Below are 17,252 nucleotides of genomic sequence, written 5' to 3' on the forward strand. Positions count from 1 at the left end.
CCCTACTAGTTATGATTTTATGATGGCATCACTGTACTTCATAGGTTGTAGCAAGAAGAATTTGCTTGGCCTTTCTTCCATGACTCAGCTTCTTATTTTAGAAGCCCAGGTGGCTTCATGCACACAAATATCCTTTCTCAGATGCAATACCCTCTTTCCTTTTCATTATATATTTTAATACAAGCTTTTATTTTGTGACTTTCTCCTTAAATCAGAAAAAGTATTTTTATCATGACTTAAAGATATCATTACAAAAAATAGTATCTCCATATAATTTCTTCTATCCAGCAAGCCATGTTCATTTTGTGTGAGCATATTTCCCCATGTAAAACCGGAAGTTTTATTTTCCAAATAAGAATTTTAAGTTAAATCAATTCTCTAGGTCCATAGCTAGCAAATACCATGCTATTCTAGGACCCCAAAAGAAAGCTACTGTACATCAGCTGTACATCAGGTTCTATAGAACTTTGGTTTGTAATTTTTTTTTTTTGGTGCTGGGGATTGAACTCAGGGGCACAGCCACTGAGTCACATCCCCAGCCAAGTTTTGCATTTTATTTAGAGACAGTGTTTCACCGAGTTGCTTACACCTCACCATTGCTGAGGGTGGCTTTGAACTCACAATTCTCCTGCCTTCAAATGCCAAGCCACTGGGATTACAGGCGGGCACCACTGTACCCAGCTTTGGTTTGGATTTAAACAATAATTTATACAATTCCACACATAGAAAAAAAAATCAGTGTTTTTTTTCTTAACACTCAAAGCTTCAGATATAATAAGCTGAATGGAGGAAAACGTGGTCAAATGTTAAGAATAAAATCATGAAAAAAATAAACATGAAAACAAATCTCCTTTGTAAAAAATAATTTAATTACAAATTAGCCAGAAAATTGCATAGTTCCAAACAAACTTTCTATATAAAAACAAGGGCTTATTTACCACTACTTTTTTAAATTTATCTTTCAGTTTACTTTCCATCTATTGAACCGAGCCTTCCCTGGCAAAGATTAGAATATATGGGGGTTTTTTTCATGTTTCATATTCCCTAAAACAGAACTGGCTTTTGTTTCTGAAATTACTACAATTTTGCTGTGAAGAGAAACTTTAAAATTGTTCTCTTACAACTATTTCAGTTAGCCACTCCCCAAATTTGATGCAAAAACAACAAAAAACACTTTAAAGATTCGTGTCGTTCATTTCATTTTACTAGTCCAAGAACAAATTCAGAGAAAATCTTCTTAAGTCCTGCGATTTCAAATTCCTTTTGTAACTCATCCAATGCTGAATACTCTTTGACTTCAAATGCCAGAAACCTGCATTATACAAGAGAAACTCATGAATATGCCTAGATTTGTCAGAGTATAATTATCGATTCAGTTGCTTTTCCATCTGCAATAGTACTAAATTATACCTTTTGTGTTCCGTCTGTACTTTTGTTTCAAACAGTACACTAATCATTTTCTCTTTGCATTTCTTTCCACTTGAGTCCACATCTACTTTGGAGGTTTTCTGAAGAATCAGGTACTCCTAAATGATAAATCAGTATGTTAAATACATATCTTACTCTGAATCTCAAAATCCTTGCTTTAAAGGAGCCATAAATTTGCAGGTTTATTATCATGCTTAAAGAGTACGTTCTGAATCAAGCAGCAAGATAGCTACACGATGTTTTTACACACAGGATAGAATAATGTTCTGTTAAATGCAGAAGTAAAGAGTATTGTAAACAAACTATTCAAATTTCAATCTAAACTGAATTGTCTACCAGCTCTGACTCTAGGTTGAGTATTTAAATTCTCTGTCCCTCAGTTAACCTCCTCCATAAAATAGGATTAATAACAGGACCTACCTCCTAGGGAAGCTGTGACAATTAAATCAGATAACACAAAGTGCTTATAGGAACACCTGGCATATACTTAAGATCACAAGTAACTGCTATTATTACTATTAATCCAGCATCCTAATGGAATATCAGACACACGGCACTTGCCATTCCAAATTGGTGGCATCTATGAACATACCTGCACATTCTCAATTCTGGCAATAAAATTTTAACACAAAAATTCACATAGAATGACATTTTAGAGATAACTAAAAAAATAGTAAAGTAACACTTCTCTGCATTAACAGAGTTCTAATTGTATGAATAAATACTTGTTAATTAATGATTCAATCTGAGTAACAACATCTGCAAAATAGCTGCATTTATCCTAATATGTCTTAGCTGGCTTAAAGAATAATCAAAGCCTTTTGGGTAAATTTGAGCAAAGAACAGATTTGTATTCATTTCTGTAAATTTGTATTTCACCCAAAAGAATCAAAGTTTGTAAATATACTACAAATCACCTCAGAATATGATTTCCTGGTCAGGCCCCAATCCAGGATATATATATTAAATTTAAATTATTGTTTTATTTAATATAATCCAGCAAAAATCTAGTTAACTAAATGCCAATGGACTTTTGTGATAACAGCCCATCTTGAAAAAAAAAAAAGTCATTATTCTGCAAGTCTTTAAGACTACAGGCTGTTCACACTAAATCTGTCTTAAATAAATTCTACTATAATTACTCCTGACCATTGAAAGTATAAAACTATCTGAAAGTATAAAACTTATTAAGTGATTTGTAGCTCTTTAAAGATTTAAAATATAATAAGCAGTTTTCCTTGTCTGGTTCCTCATAAAACGGGTTAGAGGAGTTTAGAATAAGAACTTTAAAAATCTGAAGATGATGGTTTTGAAAGCAGCTGCTGAGACGAGTCAGGTGGAAAGCAGAAGTGAGGTGGGAGGTGACAGGCTGACAGTCCTAATGATTCTACTTCTACCAACACTAAATCTTGGTTATAAGGGACAAGCCTCTCTTTCCAGGTATTACAGATACAAAATTAAAGTGTCAGAATGTATTTTTAACTGCCAGCAAGTTACAGTTTGCAGAATACCCACAAATATACACCTTGCTGTGCACAACTATGGGAGGAAATATTAATATGCACAAACTTTTAGTGCACATTTATAAAGCTGAGGCTCATGGCTAATTATAAAAACAAACATATGTGCCACAGGAATTTTTTATAACCTGTCATTTTCATTAAGTGGCATGATTTTTTAAATATAATCTTAACTTATTCTTTTGAGCTCTGCAAGTTTGTAGTTGCCATTAAGAGTTAGACACACCTAAAAAAAGGAAAATAAAGATCCATTAATGTTGTAATAGAGAAAGCATAAGCATCTTAATGATTAATCTACCCCATTGTTATAAAACACACTTAAAGACACACCATTTGAAACAGAAAATAATCAGATTCATGTTTAACATTTAACTTTTTGGCACCTTGATGTTGTTTCTTTCTCCTTGTAGTAAAATCAGTATTATTTTACCCAAGAACATCAGTCTTCCTGTCAGACTTAAATCTGAAGCCCACTTCTCCACGGTTTTGATATATTTAGTCCTTGCTCTCATGTGATCTAAATGTAAAAGAGTAATCCACAGTCCATCATCCATAGTTGTACTCATTGAAAAAGTACACTTTTCACTGCCATTTCCAGTTTCTGGTTGATTGAGGATATGCCTGAGATTCTGCTGAATCCAAAGAACCAGTTCATGAACCATAGGTTCCGACAAAAGCTTCTCTGCTTGCTCAAGTAGTTTCTCTTGTATAGTCACACACTGGGCTCTGGTCAGATATTTTGAGTTAATGGAGATACCAGGCAGACACAAAGGGTAACTGACCGGTAAATGGAACACCAACTCTAAGGATATATCTGCATTCAAAAGTCCTTCAGCTTTTGTGTGAATTCTGAAAATGGTTCCATCTGTCTCTGGAAGGCATCCAAAAATAATCATTAGCTGTGCATAACTGAATTTGAATGGAATACTAACAAGTTAAATTTTTGCTTCAAATGTTGATTTATTTCTCATGGGAAAACACTGAGCTATTTTCTTAAGAGACACATATACTAAGAAAGTCATGATTTGTAGATTTCCTCCAACCACACACATACACTCATGTATTCATGCATACCAGCACTCTGAACTTACCTGGAACTTACACTTACAATCACCCATGTTTAATAAGTTACCAAAAAAGTTTTTTGTAGTCAGGCCTAATTTATAATTCTGAAAATCACTAATAAACTCATGAACTTTCAAAGAAACAGTACCAAATATATATAAACTCAGTAATTTAATACAAAGTTATACACTAAATCCACTGAAGGTCATTTTGTGGTTGAGTCACCCTGGAATCCTGTATGGTGTCAGGGTTATAGAGAAACCAGTGACTGTGTGTGACACTGTAGCTGCCTGGAACTGCTCTTTTCTTATTTCATATGTATTAGAAGCAGAATAACATGAAGGTAGCAAGATGAACTGAAATTGAGTGGGCATCAATTCAACCTCTTCTGGCTCCTGAAGAAGGGAGGGGGTAAGCACACATAGGATATGAGATAAAATATTCCGTTCTCTTTCAGATTTGCTCGGCTTCACCCCTCTGATATGTTCCACACCACTTCACCCCACTTTTCAAAAAGCTGATAAATGTCAGGCTGATTCATTTTGCAGGGGGCAGAAGCGCACAGTCAGAAGAGCAGAGAACAGAACAAGGTGCAAATGAATCTCTTTGAGGGGAACTTGCCTCTGTACCTACTTCTTTGTCCATATGCCCTTGTTTTATTCTTCTTCACAAGGGAAACAGTCAAATCTTTCTCATTTTCATACCTGGGTTGCTGCTTAACAGCCTCAACAACTGAAACCTGAATCTATCCCCATTTTAAAGAACCTAACAGAACATTAAAATTGCTTCCTAGCCATCTGATTCCATGTGTATAAAAGCTGTTGTTACAGACACTGATTCATATAGGACCAAGTACATCTGTTTCACAGAGTTTTTCTTTAATAGACGTCAGTACCAGCTGCAAAGAACGATTATTTTAGAACATCACCCAGAAACACAGGCAGTAACCATTATAAAGACCATATTCACAATTTAAATTTGTATGACATAAGTAAAATGAGTACTAAAGAAAAAAATTTCCTAAACCTAACAGGGTAAATTCCTCTAAAATCTATCATATTTCTCTAAACTCTTCTTTCTTTCATTGAGTTACTTACCTTTATATGCATGTATGTATGTGTGTGTATACACTTTATTTAATAAAGCAGGCTCCCTACACATCAGTTAGATTAATACATTTTAGTATTAGAAATGGATGTTCTAAATAGACCTGCAAAAAAACATGACACTTAGGCTGAATAAACTCCGGGAACCATCTAGGGAGTCCACATTCTCTCTCAATAGGGAGATATAATTTCTGAAGATTTTCATTCATTCATCATTTAACAAAAATTCACTGAGCACCTATCAAGCTCCAGGCACCATCCTGGTCTCCAAAGAAAAAATGATGGCCAAGACTCAGATCCTATCACATTGACTCAACCTAGTGCTTCAGAACATAAAAGAATGTAACTATCCAAAGTGACCCTTCTGGACTCCTCTTCTACACCTAAAAAAGTCTCTACTTATAAAATACATATACACCTATAATTTATACATACACCATTGTGTGTGTGTGTGTGTTTGTGTGTGTGTGTGTGTGTGTGTGTGTGTGTGTGTGTGTCTGTGTGCATCAGGAGATAATTCTCCATTGTCTGTCATCTCCAAATGTCTTCTAAGCAAAAGGCATTGCTATCATTGCATAACAGACAGCCTTGGAAACTAAAGAGTTTTTCCCTCCTGATCAGAAGGCAGATCTGTTTAGTGACCAATTCAACAAAGATGATGTAGTCTTTCAGGACAACGGTTGGACAAAATTGTTAGAAATCCCTTTTAAGATTGGAGGATTTTTTTAATTGATTTTTAACTGATAGATAAAAAATAATAAATTGTACATATTTATGGGGTAACATGTGATATTTGTGATTGGTGCACATATTGTGTATGTAATGTTTAAACCAGGGTAAGCATCTATCTCCTCAAGAATGGAGACTTCCTAAGCTCAGTGTCCCTCAGCTGTGACAAAGACCCACTGTGTGTACATGTTCACCTGGGCCCACCTCATATGACCCTGGACATGGGGACAAACCTCCATGCCACCTGCTGTGCAGTGAGCAATGCTAACTCAATGTGGGTCACTGCCTCCCTACCAGCTGAACCATGGCAGTGTGCTCCTGACACAGCTCTGCAGATGTTGCTGCTTCTTACAAACTGTTTCACCACTACATAATGTATATTTTTCCCTTCACCATCCCGCTCTCTCATTTTTACTTTTCTCCCTTCCACAAGAAGCCTACTATAAGACATTGTTCCAATCATTGTCACTTCTTATGCTTGATGTTCCAATCATTGTCACTTCTTATGCTTGAATTTTCTAACCCTCCCTCTGTTTCCATCCTCCTGCTTACAAAATAGTGATATTTTCCTTGCTTCACACAAAAAAAGAAAAAATTTGATGCTACTAATTCCTTTAATCTACAGACCTTTATCTGTCCCTTCTTAGTCTTTGTAAAATATAATTCTCACCAATTGCATCCATTTTCCCACAAACCAGTCTTTCTATAACTACTTGCACTATGATTTCCAACATCACTTATCCCTGAAGCTCCATTCTTAAACATTATTGATGCCTTCTAATTGCTACTGTGCATCAACTGGCCTGAGTTGCTCAAACCCTGTATATTCCTAAGGTCTGTCTTTAAGACTGGCCCTGAAGCCATGAACTCCCAGTCCTTGTAATATTCTGCCTGATCAGAGTTCTTTGTATATGCCTGAGGCCTTAGGCCACTTGGTCCCAGTTTGATTAAATGGATTATGCTACTAACGTGATTTATGGTAACTCTTCTTGCTCTAGAGGCTGGAGTGTGAGTAGCTGAAGTCAGTCACACAGGTGCTACATGCCTACATGATTGAGCCCAGTAAAAACTATGAACATCAGGGCTCAAGGGAGCTTTTCTGGTTGGCAACATTTGTCATGTATTTCACATTATTACTTTGACAATTTCACATATCTGTGTGATTCCACTGGAAGAGGACACCTGGAAGCTTGCTTCTGGTTTATCTTGCTTGCTTCATTCCACTCACCTTTTCTCTATGCTGGTTTTAGTCTGTATCTTTTTGCGATAATAAACTGCAACCCTGAGTGAAACAGTATTTCTGAGTTCTGCAGGTCCTTCTTGCAAATCATGAAATCTGAAGGTGATCTGGGGACTCTGACATAGCTACACTTTATAGCCTTTATTGTACTCTACCCTTCTGCAGGATCTGAACCTCTGTATTGCTCTTCTAAAACTCTGTCTTCCCTTACCTCCCAGATACCTCTACTCATGTCTTCACTGCTTTGTCTTCTTTTCCTAAATTCCTAAATGCACAGACATTCTGTAAAGCATAATTCCACAAAATGGTCTTTTTCCAGCTATCCAGGCTTGGAATCTTAAATTCACCATTAGCTCTTTTGCCCCGTTCCTTGTTTCATACTTAACATTTAACTGCCAAACTCTCATCACAAGTTCTTCCTAATTTCTCTCTCTCCATTTGCATTACCACCCTCCTACTTCAGGCCTTTCTCTGGTTTTTGCAACACTGGTCTTCTCAACTCCTGCCTCACCCTACACAAAATTACCAGTCTGTACCAGTCTGACAAACAAATTTTAAATTCCTCCACCCAGTCTGCCACTCTAAATTCCTCTCCTTACTTCTTACTTCAACTACCCATTTTATGCAATAATTTGAACACAATCTCTGGCTTCCCAATCTTTCAAAAAGACCCCTTACTTTGTGGTCTACTAGAATCTTGTCAACCTCCACAGCACCTAACATTCACCATATGAGGTCCATGGTACTTTGAATTTGTCATGGTATTTGACCCTGATCATTATGGTTGAACCAAATTAACATTTTCACCACCACTAAAATATCTCAGTTTTCTTTTTAAACAATTACTATGAAGGAAAGGTGGTAATGAGGATTTTTAAATTTTTATAATTACAGTTATATGCTTGGAATTATGTGAGTAGCTTATAATCATGAATCTCACAGGTATAAAATCCTTGGTATCCGTGACAGGCTAAATAAGAGACCCAGAGATGTGTGCATTCTATTCCCCAGAACATGTGAATGTGTTACCTTAAAAGTAAAAGGGTCTTTGAAGATGTGATTAAATTAAAGATCCTGAAATGGAGAATTACCATGGATTATTCACTTATGACCCTAAATGATCACAAGTGTCCTTATAATGGAAAAGTGGAGGAATATTTTATCACAGAAGAAGGCAATGCATGCACAGAAGCATGATACTATGCAGCAGGATTTGAAGGTGGATGAAGGGGCCATAAGCCAAAGGACACAAAGAACACAGCTCTAAAACCTGGGAAAGGTAGGGAAACAGATTCCCCTGCAACAATTTGATTTCAATGATCTTGGATTTGTGACCAATTAATTTAATTTTAATTAAAAATTTAAATATATAAACTACTTTTGGTTATTTGTTACAGCAGTCATAGAAAATTAACATAATATCTGTGGCCTTCAAGGCAAGCTTTTCCCTTTTCTGAGCAAAATACAAAAGCCCAGAGTATTCTTCAACCTCTGCCATATAAATAACCACCTGTCCCTACACAGTGCATGAACTGACAGTCCCAGATAGCCCAGGTAAACAGGCTTGAAAGGATATTGAGCCAACCATGTAAATCCTTACCAGTTTTCATTTTTCTGTTATTTTCTGGTCCTAGTCAGCAAAGATAATGGCAATGGGGGAAAAACCCTGACTTCATACAAATTATGGAACTATTATTTATAATGCATATGTTCAAAAGAAAAACAATTTTAATTCCTGTAGGAGTTGGAAAATTTTAACATTCTTCCAAATTGGTCTTCTTGGTTAATCTCTCCCCCACATACACACAGTAGCTGCAAAGTTAACCACACAAATGATGTTATCTCTATAAGAAAATGAAAATCCCAATAATACATTTCATTCTGCTTATATTTAATGTGGTAATAAAATTATATAATCTTTTAAAAACTCATTTTCTCCTAAAAAGCCTAGAATTATATATCTTACCCTTTCATTTCTCATCTGCCTTTGTTTATACAAGCAACGAAATGTGCTCCCTTTTCTCCTGAATTTTTCACATATCACATGCACTGTAGTCTTAATTTTTAAAAAACGTTTCCTAATAAAAGAAAACAAGGTTGTCCCCTATTTGCTTTAAGATTATTAAAAGTTTAGGAATTGCTAAACACTCTTGGTTAACAGAAAACTAACTGTGCTCTACATCTAATGTTAATCTCTTCCCCTCCCTGGATCCCCCAAACTCATTATAACTCACAAATATTGTTCTCAATAAACATCTATACCCTAAAGAACTTATGCTTGCCCTACCAAACTGATTTTCACAAGTTCAAAGGTTATTTTCATCCATTCTCAAAACTCTACCCAAAGATATAGGTCTTGCCTTCTGGTTGAAGTTCATATAAATATTTGCTAGTTGTTTTTTATAAGTCACTCTGTCTTATAATAAATGTATCAAATTTATAACTAAAATACAAACTGAAATGTTTTAAAAATTTAACCTTCCTTCAAATACATGAGAGAAATTATGCTCCAAACCAGAGAATTCCAAACTAGAGAAACAGAACTGAACCCTAATTCCATACTAAAGCTATTTTTAAGGTTTCTCTTTACTTCATAGGTGTATAACACACAGCAGAAACTCAATGAATACAGTCTAATCACAGAAGACACTTAAGAAAACGAGTTCTTCAGATTCACTTATAGCCCATTAAGAAATCATTTACATATCATATGTAGCTGATGTTTCCTATACTTGCTGTTGTTATATTGTTGTTTGTTGTTTGCAATTTTTATATTACCTCAGAGTAAGACTTTGTGTAGAAAACCACTAAGAACGCTCCAGCACCTTCTCATTTCATGTGACAAGTTTTTCTTTCCTCTTACTACCAGGCAGCTAATTACAAGTAGGCATACATAAATAACTGTCTTATGCTTCTGCTGGACTTTCACATATGTTTAAAATATGATTACAAAAGACTAAAAAACTAAAAAGAAATGAAGGTAAAGGGGCATCCCATTCTTTAGAAGTGAAGTTCAAGGCTGACTTGCTTTTACAGAGTGAGCTCAGTTCCGACAATCAGCAGGAAACAGCTGAGCAATTCTGAGAGGGGTCAGTAAGTGACAGTCGTGATTCATTTTGCAAGACAGTTGAATACAATTCGAACATTACTATTAACAAAATATGAAAATACACCTGGAGCTATTGTGCAAATATTGGGTTTATGTACTTTCCATTTTACACCTTTATGATCTGTGAGATGGCTTTCAAAAATGCAACTCCTATATGTAATGAGCATTGACTTTAGCAATATAATCTATGTGAACCCATCAGGAAAACGAAGATATATAACAATGCCACTTACCTATCTCAGGTGCCTGCGCACATGCATGCACACATACTCCCCTTCCTCACTGTTCTGAACATAGGTTGGATCCCATCCATGCCTTTTCTCTGGGTGCTTATTTATGCCCTCTCTTTCTGAACAAGTGTTTCTTTGCTCCCTAAGAACAGTTTTCCTGACACAGCAGCCCCATCTCTACCAGGGATCATGAGGCCATGTGAAGGTTTATATATTGTGAAGCCTGGTGGTTATTTAACCAGTCTAAGCATAGTTCTCTTCTCTGCAAATAAGGCTAAGAGTGCTTCTCATCAAGTAAGATGCACTGAAAGTATCAGAACGATAGTAGGTGGTCACATTAAACATGGCTTCTGGGCTGTCTACACTGCACAGGGAGGGACAGAATCTCTCTGATTTGGCCTACTCATATCCCTCTCCCATAGCTAGGAGTGTGGTATTCACATAATTTGTACCCCTAAGAGATTGTTAGAACTCATGCCTCCTTACTATGAACTTATATAACCACTGTAGAGGCAAAACTATAGATAGATCCCCTAAATTCTTAGCATAAATTAACCTAGCTAAACAGAATCCAATTATTCAGCCTCTTCAACCTTAAGCCTTAACAGCTGACCCCCTACAATGCTCTCCTGACCCCACTGGCAACAGTTTATTTGTGGGAGGCCAGGAATTGATGGGATTCAGACTGTTACATCCTCCAACCCAAACTGACAAGTAGCACTGACAGCAGAGCCTGCTGCATGTTTACTGTAGTCTGTTAAAGAAGTACTTACCTTACCCTTAACTCCCAGTTATGAGCATCCAACATTCCTATTTCAACCACTGAATTGTTCTACCCTCCAATGAACCTTTCAGCAACAAAATGTCCTAAGTTGTTACACTGAATTCTTTTATAATTCAATTACTTATTGATGCCAGAACACTGAATTAAATTAATTAGGAGGCATGGCTTCAAAGTCATGCTCAATTTAACAGCAGATAAAGGGTCCACAGTGTTCTCAGTATTAGGAAACTGCTTGCTTTCTTTTCAGCACTTACTTTTGGGGGTTTTTCCTCTGGCCTGCCAGCAGTGTTAAATGCTCAATGGATTCATACTGCAGACCACTACCACATATTTAAGGTACGATGGGACATCACAGGTTCATTTTTCAGATATTCCCACCTGAGCCATAATAAAGGAATTTGGAATAACTAATGATCTCTTCAAATAGCTGCCTCAGGCAGAAGTAATTATTAATAGAGGGAGATGAAGAATTAGAAATGCCATTCAATCAGAAGAGGGGTGACAAGACAACACTACAAGGGAATAAATCCATTCATATATGGATTTTAAAGAGTTGCTTCAAAAAGATATAAGACAGATTTAGGAACTAAAAAGAAGGCAGCTCTATAGTTTCATACTATCTGGAATATAACAATGCTCCATGAATGTGTTCAGATGGGCAGATGCAAGAAGGAATAAAAAAAAGGCAGCAAACTTCCACCCTGTGGATAAATAACACATCCCAGAAAAATGTAAAAATGATCTTAACCCTAGATTTCTCATATACTTGAGAAATATACTATATTTTACCTGCTTAAAGGTCAATCAATTTATGGTCAGGAAGTCAATTTCAACATTAGAAGGATAGATCCTATGCATCTAAAACGGTACATATTTTAAAGTTAAATAAAAATTGACAATTATCTGCATCACCATACTTTCTCTGAAATGGCAGGGTTTTTTGTGGTCTTTTTTTGTTTTGTTTTGTTTTTCTTACTTAATAGAAGCTAAGTCAGAAATGGAATGAGTTTTGCTATTATTAAAAAAAACAGTAGGCTTGGGACTGCAGCTCAGTGGCAGAGTGCTTGCCTAGCAGGTGTGAGGCACTTGGCTGGATCCTCAGCACCACATAAACATAAACAAATAAAATAAAGGCATTCTGTCCATCTACAACTACAAAAAAAAAATATTTTTTAAGGATTTTTTAAAAAAAGATTTGCAGACTGTAAGCTCCTATGGGACAGAATGGTGCCCTGTTGATGTCTGCAAGGAGCAGGGAAATAAATGTGGGCTGAATGATTAAGGCACCCCCCAAAGCCTGTAACTAGCAACCACTTTCAGCTGACGAGAAAAAGTTTGAGAAAAGCAACCAATTCAGAAATATAAGAATAAGGTCACAGGGGCTGGGGTTGTGGCTCAGTGGTAGAGCGCTTGCCTGACATGTATTAGGCACTGAGTTCCATCCTCAGCACCACATAAATGTAAAATAAAGATACTGTGTCCATCTAAAACTAAAAAATATATATTAAAAAAAAAAAGGATAAGGTTAGGGCTTAGCACTGGGGTAATTCAAAAGTCATTCAACAAACATTTCTTGACTATCTACCATATGTTGGGTGACGTTCTAGCTGCTCTGAGGTTCAAGCTTACCAGACAGGGCCTCTGCTCTTGTTCAACTTGTAACAACCAAATACCGACCTAGTGTTAAGCTGTGGTGAGTGAGGTCAAGGGTATAATGCATAGGATTTATGAAGGAAATGGATTAAGGGAAATGAAGGAGCTGGATTTCAGGGGTGGCGGGTGGGGGGGGGGGGCGCGCACAGGCGTCTAGGAGGACAAGGACACGTGGACGGCCTGCCAGGAAGAGCTAGGCCCCCGCTGGCGGACGTCAGGAGGTCTGGATGCCCAGGGGGCGGACAGGACGCACGGGGGCGCCCGCAGCGGCGCGCCTCAAGGCTGCGCCACACTATTCACGTTTGGGGGGGAGGTCGCCTCACACACTACCCTGCTCCCACACAACCGCAGTCGGCGGGTGCGTGTCACTTCATTCTTCAGATAACCCGGTTCCCAACGGAGGACCCGGGCGGGATGCCCAGACCCCCGAGGGGGAAGGACAGGGCCGCGGCGCTCGTCCTCGGGCGCGGGGGTAGTCACCTGAGCGGCTCAGCACCTCCCACTCGTGGGGCCCGCAGTAAATCGCGGCCAGGGCCAGGAGCTCCTCCCGCACAGGATCCGCCATGTCCACGCGGCCTGCGAACTCGGTACCTCCCCTTCCGCCAACGCGGACTCGGGTGGGGAGCAACGCGGCCGCGCGGCCACCTGGGGGCGCCCCGCCTCCGCAGCCGGCCGGGGAAGCTCCGCCCACAAGCCTCTGCCCCGGGACTCCCCTGGGCGGCTCTCCTCTGCTTTGGGGAGTTTTTCCGAGGCCAAGGTCCCACACCAGGGTCTCTGCCAGAGATGACTGTCCAGCCCACTTGATGCTTTCCTGGCCGACGAGCCTCAGGTCCTCTAGCTTTAGCCTCGGCTCTGAACACACCAGCCCTCTCTTGGAGCTGCTGAGATTGGGATGCACAGTGTCAAACAGAACTTTGTAAAAAGAGAAAGAAAACAAACTGGCAAGGAAAGGTTAGCCCTTTGCACTAAGTGTCCGGCTCTTGAACCGTTTCAAAGATATAGTAGTGAACAAAACACATGAAATTCTACATTTTCCTGGAGCTGTTAGTGACCCAGGCAGTCTGGAAATTCCGGGAAAGGGCCAAGTTAGTGACAACCTCCAGGATGCCCAAATGACATTGGCAGTGAGACTCTGGACAAGGCCCAGTTTCTGGGACCTCTTTTGTTTAAAGGGTGCAGAAGGGGAGAATTGAACCCTCCCCCTCCCCCACCCCAACTCCAGGAACTTTATGGGGAACTATGCCCCAAAGTCCTGGGAGCACAGTCCCGTAGTAGTGTTTTCCTTTTGTCTTCTACCTTCAGAGAACAGTCCTGCTGAAAGGTCAGTGGGACTCCTTGGCCTTCAGAGGGATGATCCAAGTGTGTAAACGCTAGCAAATGCTAGCTTTTCCGTGGTATTATTTTGCGAATAAAACAATATGGATATTACCAATGCGACTCCTGGAGCTTAAAGATAAAATGGTCATCCTTGCATCCTGTATCTGAATTTTAAAATTTGAGCAATACCATTAGCATAGCTGAAATAACAGTACATTATTTTTGAACTTTGATTTTAATGAACCAGGTTACAAGGCTCTTCTGGAGTAGTCCTGTCTCCGTGCATTTGTCTTATATTTTTGTTTTTGTTGTTGTTGTTTTTTCAAGTAACAGTTTAAGATTTTGCAGCCCCTCAAAACAGCTGGACTTGCTCAAAGAGGGCCCACGACTTTTGTTTGTATCAGAAATAACATTTTATGAGATGAAAGGGAACCGAGGTGACCGCATAGCGACTACTGCAGCTACTATTGACCTACAGAAGTCAACATAAATTTGCCTTACTCTAAGAGTCAGAATCCATATTTCCATTATCATCATTATCGTCATCGTCGTCATCATCGTCATCATCATCATCATCATCTCCATCTTTGCTAAAAAAGGGATTTGAAAAAGTAAAGATAAAGGTTTTCAAGAACAGGAAGGAAATCTAACAAAATGGACTGCAAAGGGAAATGTTTTTCAGAGGATGTCATGGGATTTCAGTGACCCCACGTAATTAGGAGTCCTGCTGTGCACATAATTGGAAAGACAAAGGTTTATTTAAACTCATAATTATCTCTGATGTGGCCAATTTGTTTTAAAGAAAGAAAGAAGTAAAGACTCCTTTGAGTTATTTCCAAAGTAGCAGTAGGTTCATAATTAGCTGCTAAAGAGGTTGGTGAACAAAAGAATAAATTTCTAGTTTAAAATATCACTGAGTTATTTGATTTTTAGCTTGAAGTTCATTGTTACTATTAAAAGCGACAGGAAAATATTAATTTAATTATTTGACTTATATATTAAAGATAAGCTACAAAATAATTGAGTGGTTCTTATTTTTAATTTTACAAATTCAACATAATTGATATGAGTGGAATACTATGAGCAGATGATTTCAGCTGTCAGAAGTATTTGGAGGCAGTTGCTGAAGCCTCTTGTCAGCAGGGGGTCCATGGAAATTGATGTTAAGAGTACAGCAATCTATTACTGTATTTAAAATTTTCTAGTCAATATGTTTCCTCTTTGCTCTTCCTTTCTCCGTTGATTTCTTCACCTGCTTTTCATACTTCATTTAGCATGTTTAAATAAAAAAGAAGTCAATGTGAATGTCTTTTTAAACTGACACTATCCTAAGGCACTGAAGTCCCATGAATAAGTTTCTGTACTTGACATTTAGAAGTAATCATCACAGAGACAGCATAATGTCAGTTTGATATTTCTCACACTATGAAAATATCAGCTACATGTCAAATCTCTAAGTCTACCTTAATGTAATAATTTTTCTTGTATTCACAGGCTACTGAAAATTCTAAACATTTAAATGTGGAATGAATGTCTACACTTAGCATTATCTATCCCTGTCTGTATTTGTGTTACACACACACACACATACACACACAAAAAAAAAAAACACACAATGTATGATTTGCTAGAATAATATTATTTTTTCATGCAATTTTTTCTAAATAGTCATTTCCCCGGAACCATCATGGGAAGGAATTTAAAACTTCTCACTACTGGCTGAAACCACTAACTCAAGAGGTAGTATTTTAACTACTTTGGGACAACAGTTATATTCACTTTCTCCTGAATAGTATAGAGACTTTAACACTCCACTCAAAGTCTAACATATTAAATCCAAGTCCACTTGGATGTAGAAATGAGGATACATGATTTTAAGAGTATCAAAGAGATTAAGTATTAGTATCATGTGGAAGAAGCTTAGGACCCTAAATGGAGTAGGCTATGGTAAGGAAAATTTTCATACAAGAAAAGTAAAAATATGAGAACTACTAAAAATAGAATACAAAAGAGACATTAAATGCCTACTTCCTAAATACACCTGAACTCTGAGAAACTGTGCTACCAGTTTTTACTAGTTCTGTCTAAATGATTCCTGTATTTACTCATTTTACTAAGTGTTCTTGGGCACTCAATGACTGTTGACCTAGTTCTGTGAGCTGGGTGTTGAGATAAAGAGATGAAAGCAACAAGTTATTACGTTCAAGGACTTTAATCTTTCATCTAGATTAAAAAAAAATGCAGCAATTACAAGTTCTTTTACCAAGTTGAGGGCACAAGAACTGCCAGTTTATCAGTGTGAAGTTCAATGTCATGATGTAAGTGAAAGCAGTGGGATGAGGAACAGCATGTTCTCTCATACTTCCTAAAGGAGATATAATTTTGTAATATTCCAGAACAACTTCCAAAAATAAACAAAGACAGTATTGCTAATTGGTGTTAGTTCTTTTGTAATAGAGTATACAAGTTGCAAATTTATTTTTCACCATGATGTCAAAGTAAAAGCAAATTAATTCCATAAGAATTCGACACTGACTACTGTGATCATACCATTTTGTGGAAGAATCTGCCTTTACCATATCTAAGTAATCTGTACTTGCTCTAAAGTATTATTTGCTTTCTTCCCGTGTTTGATTCTTACACATGAGGAGTATCAAAACAGTCCTAGCTGGTTTTGTAGGGAATCATACACGTGGCCAAGGTCCACATTTCATTGCTTATAAAACAAAGTCTTATCATTCATGTTTTAGAGTTTGTCTAGCTAAAATAATGCCCAATACTTAATTTTGGTTACTACAGTAAGTGGATTCATTTTATTAATTATATTTTCCTACTGAATGTTACTAATGTAGCCGGTATTTATTAATCTGAGGTAGAGTTGAGGATTTTTTTTTAACTGAGGATTGAACACTTAACTACTGAGTCACATCCTCAGCCCCTTTATGTTTTTTGTTTTGAGACAGAGTCTTGCTAAGTTGCTCAGAGCCTCACTAAATTGTGGAAGCTGACCTCAAACTTACAATCCTCCTGTCTCAACCTCCCAAACTGCTGGGATTACAGGTGTGTGCCAC

At 37.7% G+C, this 17,252-nt stretch overlaps 1 protein-coding gene across 1 annotated transcript; it reads right to left on the reverse strand.

Annotated features, from left to right (window-relative positions):
* Positions 1-868: 868 nt before the first annotated feature.
* On the reverse strand, positions 869-13,448 carry Rwdd3 (RWD domain containing 3). The gene is made up of 4 exons (XM_076863445.1): positions 13,345-13,448; positions 3,332-3,819; positions 1,411-1,526; positions 869-1,312 (listed from the first exon to the last, which is right to left on the reverse strand). The coding sequence occupies exons 1-4, from the start codon at positions 13,427-13,429 to the stop codon at positions 1,198-1,200; spliced, it is 804 nt and encodes a 267-aa protein (XP_076719560.1). The 5' UTR covers positions 13,430-13,448; the 3' UTR covers positions 869-1,197.
* Between the last annotated feature and the right edge of the window lie 3,804 nt (positions 13,449-17,252).

Source organism: Callospermophilus lateralis, chromosome 7 (genome assembly GCF_048772815.1).
Source record: "Callospermophilus lateralis isolate mCalLat2 chromosome 7, mCalLat2.hap1, whole genome shotgun sequence".
NCBI classification, from domain to species: Eukaryota; Metazoa; Chordata; class Mammalia; order Rodentia; family Sciuridae; genus Callospermophilus; species Callospermophilus lateralis.

What these genes read in the sequence shown, in the direction of transcription:
- Rwdd3 (XM_076863445.1), bottom strand. Translation starts at nt 13,429, where the DNA reads ATGGCGGATCCTGTGCGGGAGGAGCTCCTGGCCCTGGCCGCGATTTAC. An exon ending in GGAGGTGCTGAGCCGCTCAG is followed by an intron (nt 3,820 to 13,344) that starts GTGACTACCCCC and finishes GATGCCTTCCAG; the next exon opens with AGACAGATGGAACCATTTTC. An exon ending in GTACAGACGGAACACAAAAG is followed by an intron (nt 1,313 to 1,410) that starts GTATAATTTAGT and finishes TGTATAATGCAG; the next exon opens with GTTTCTGGCATTTGAAGTCA.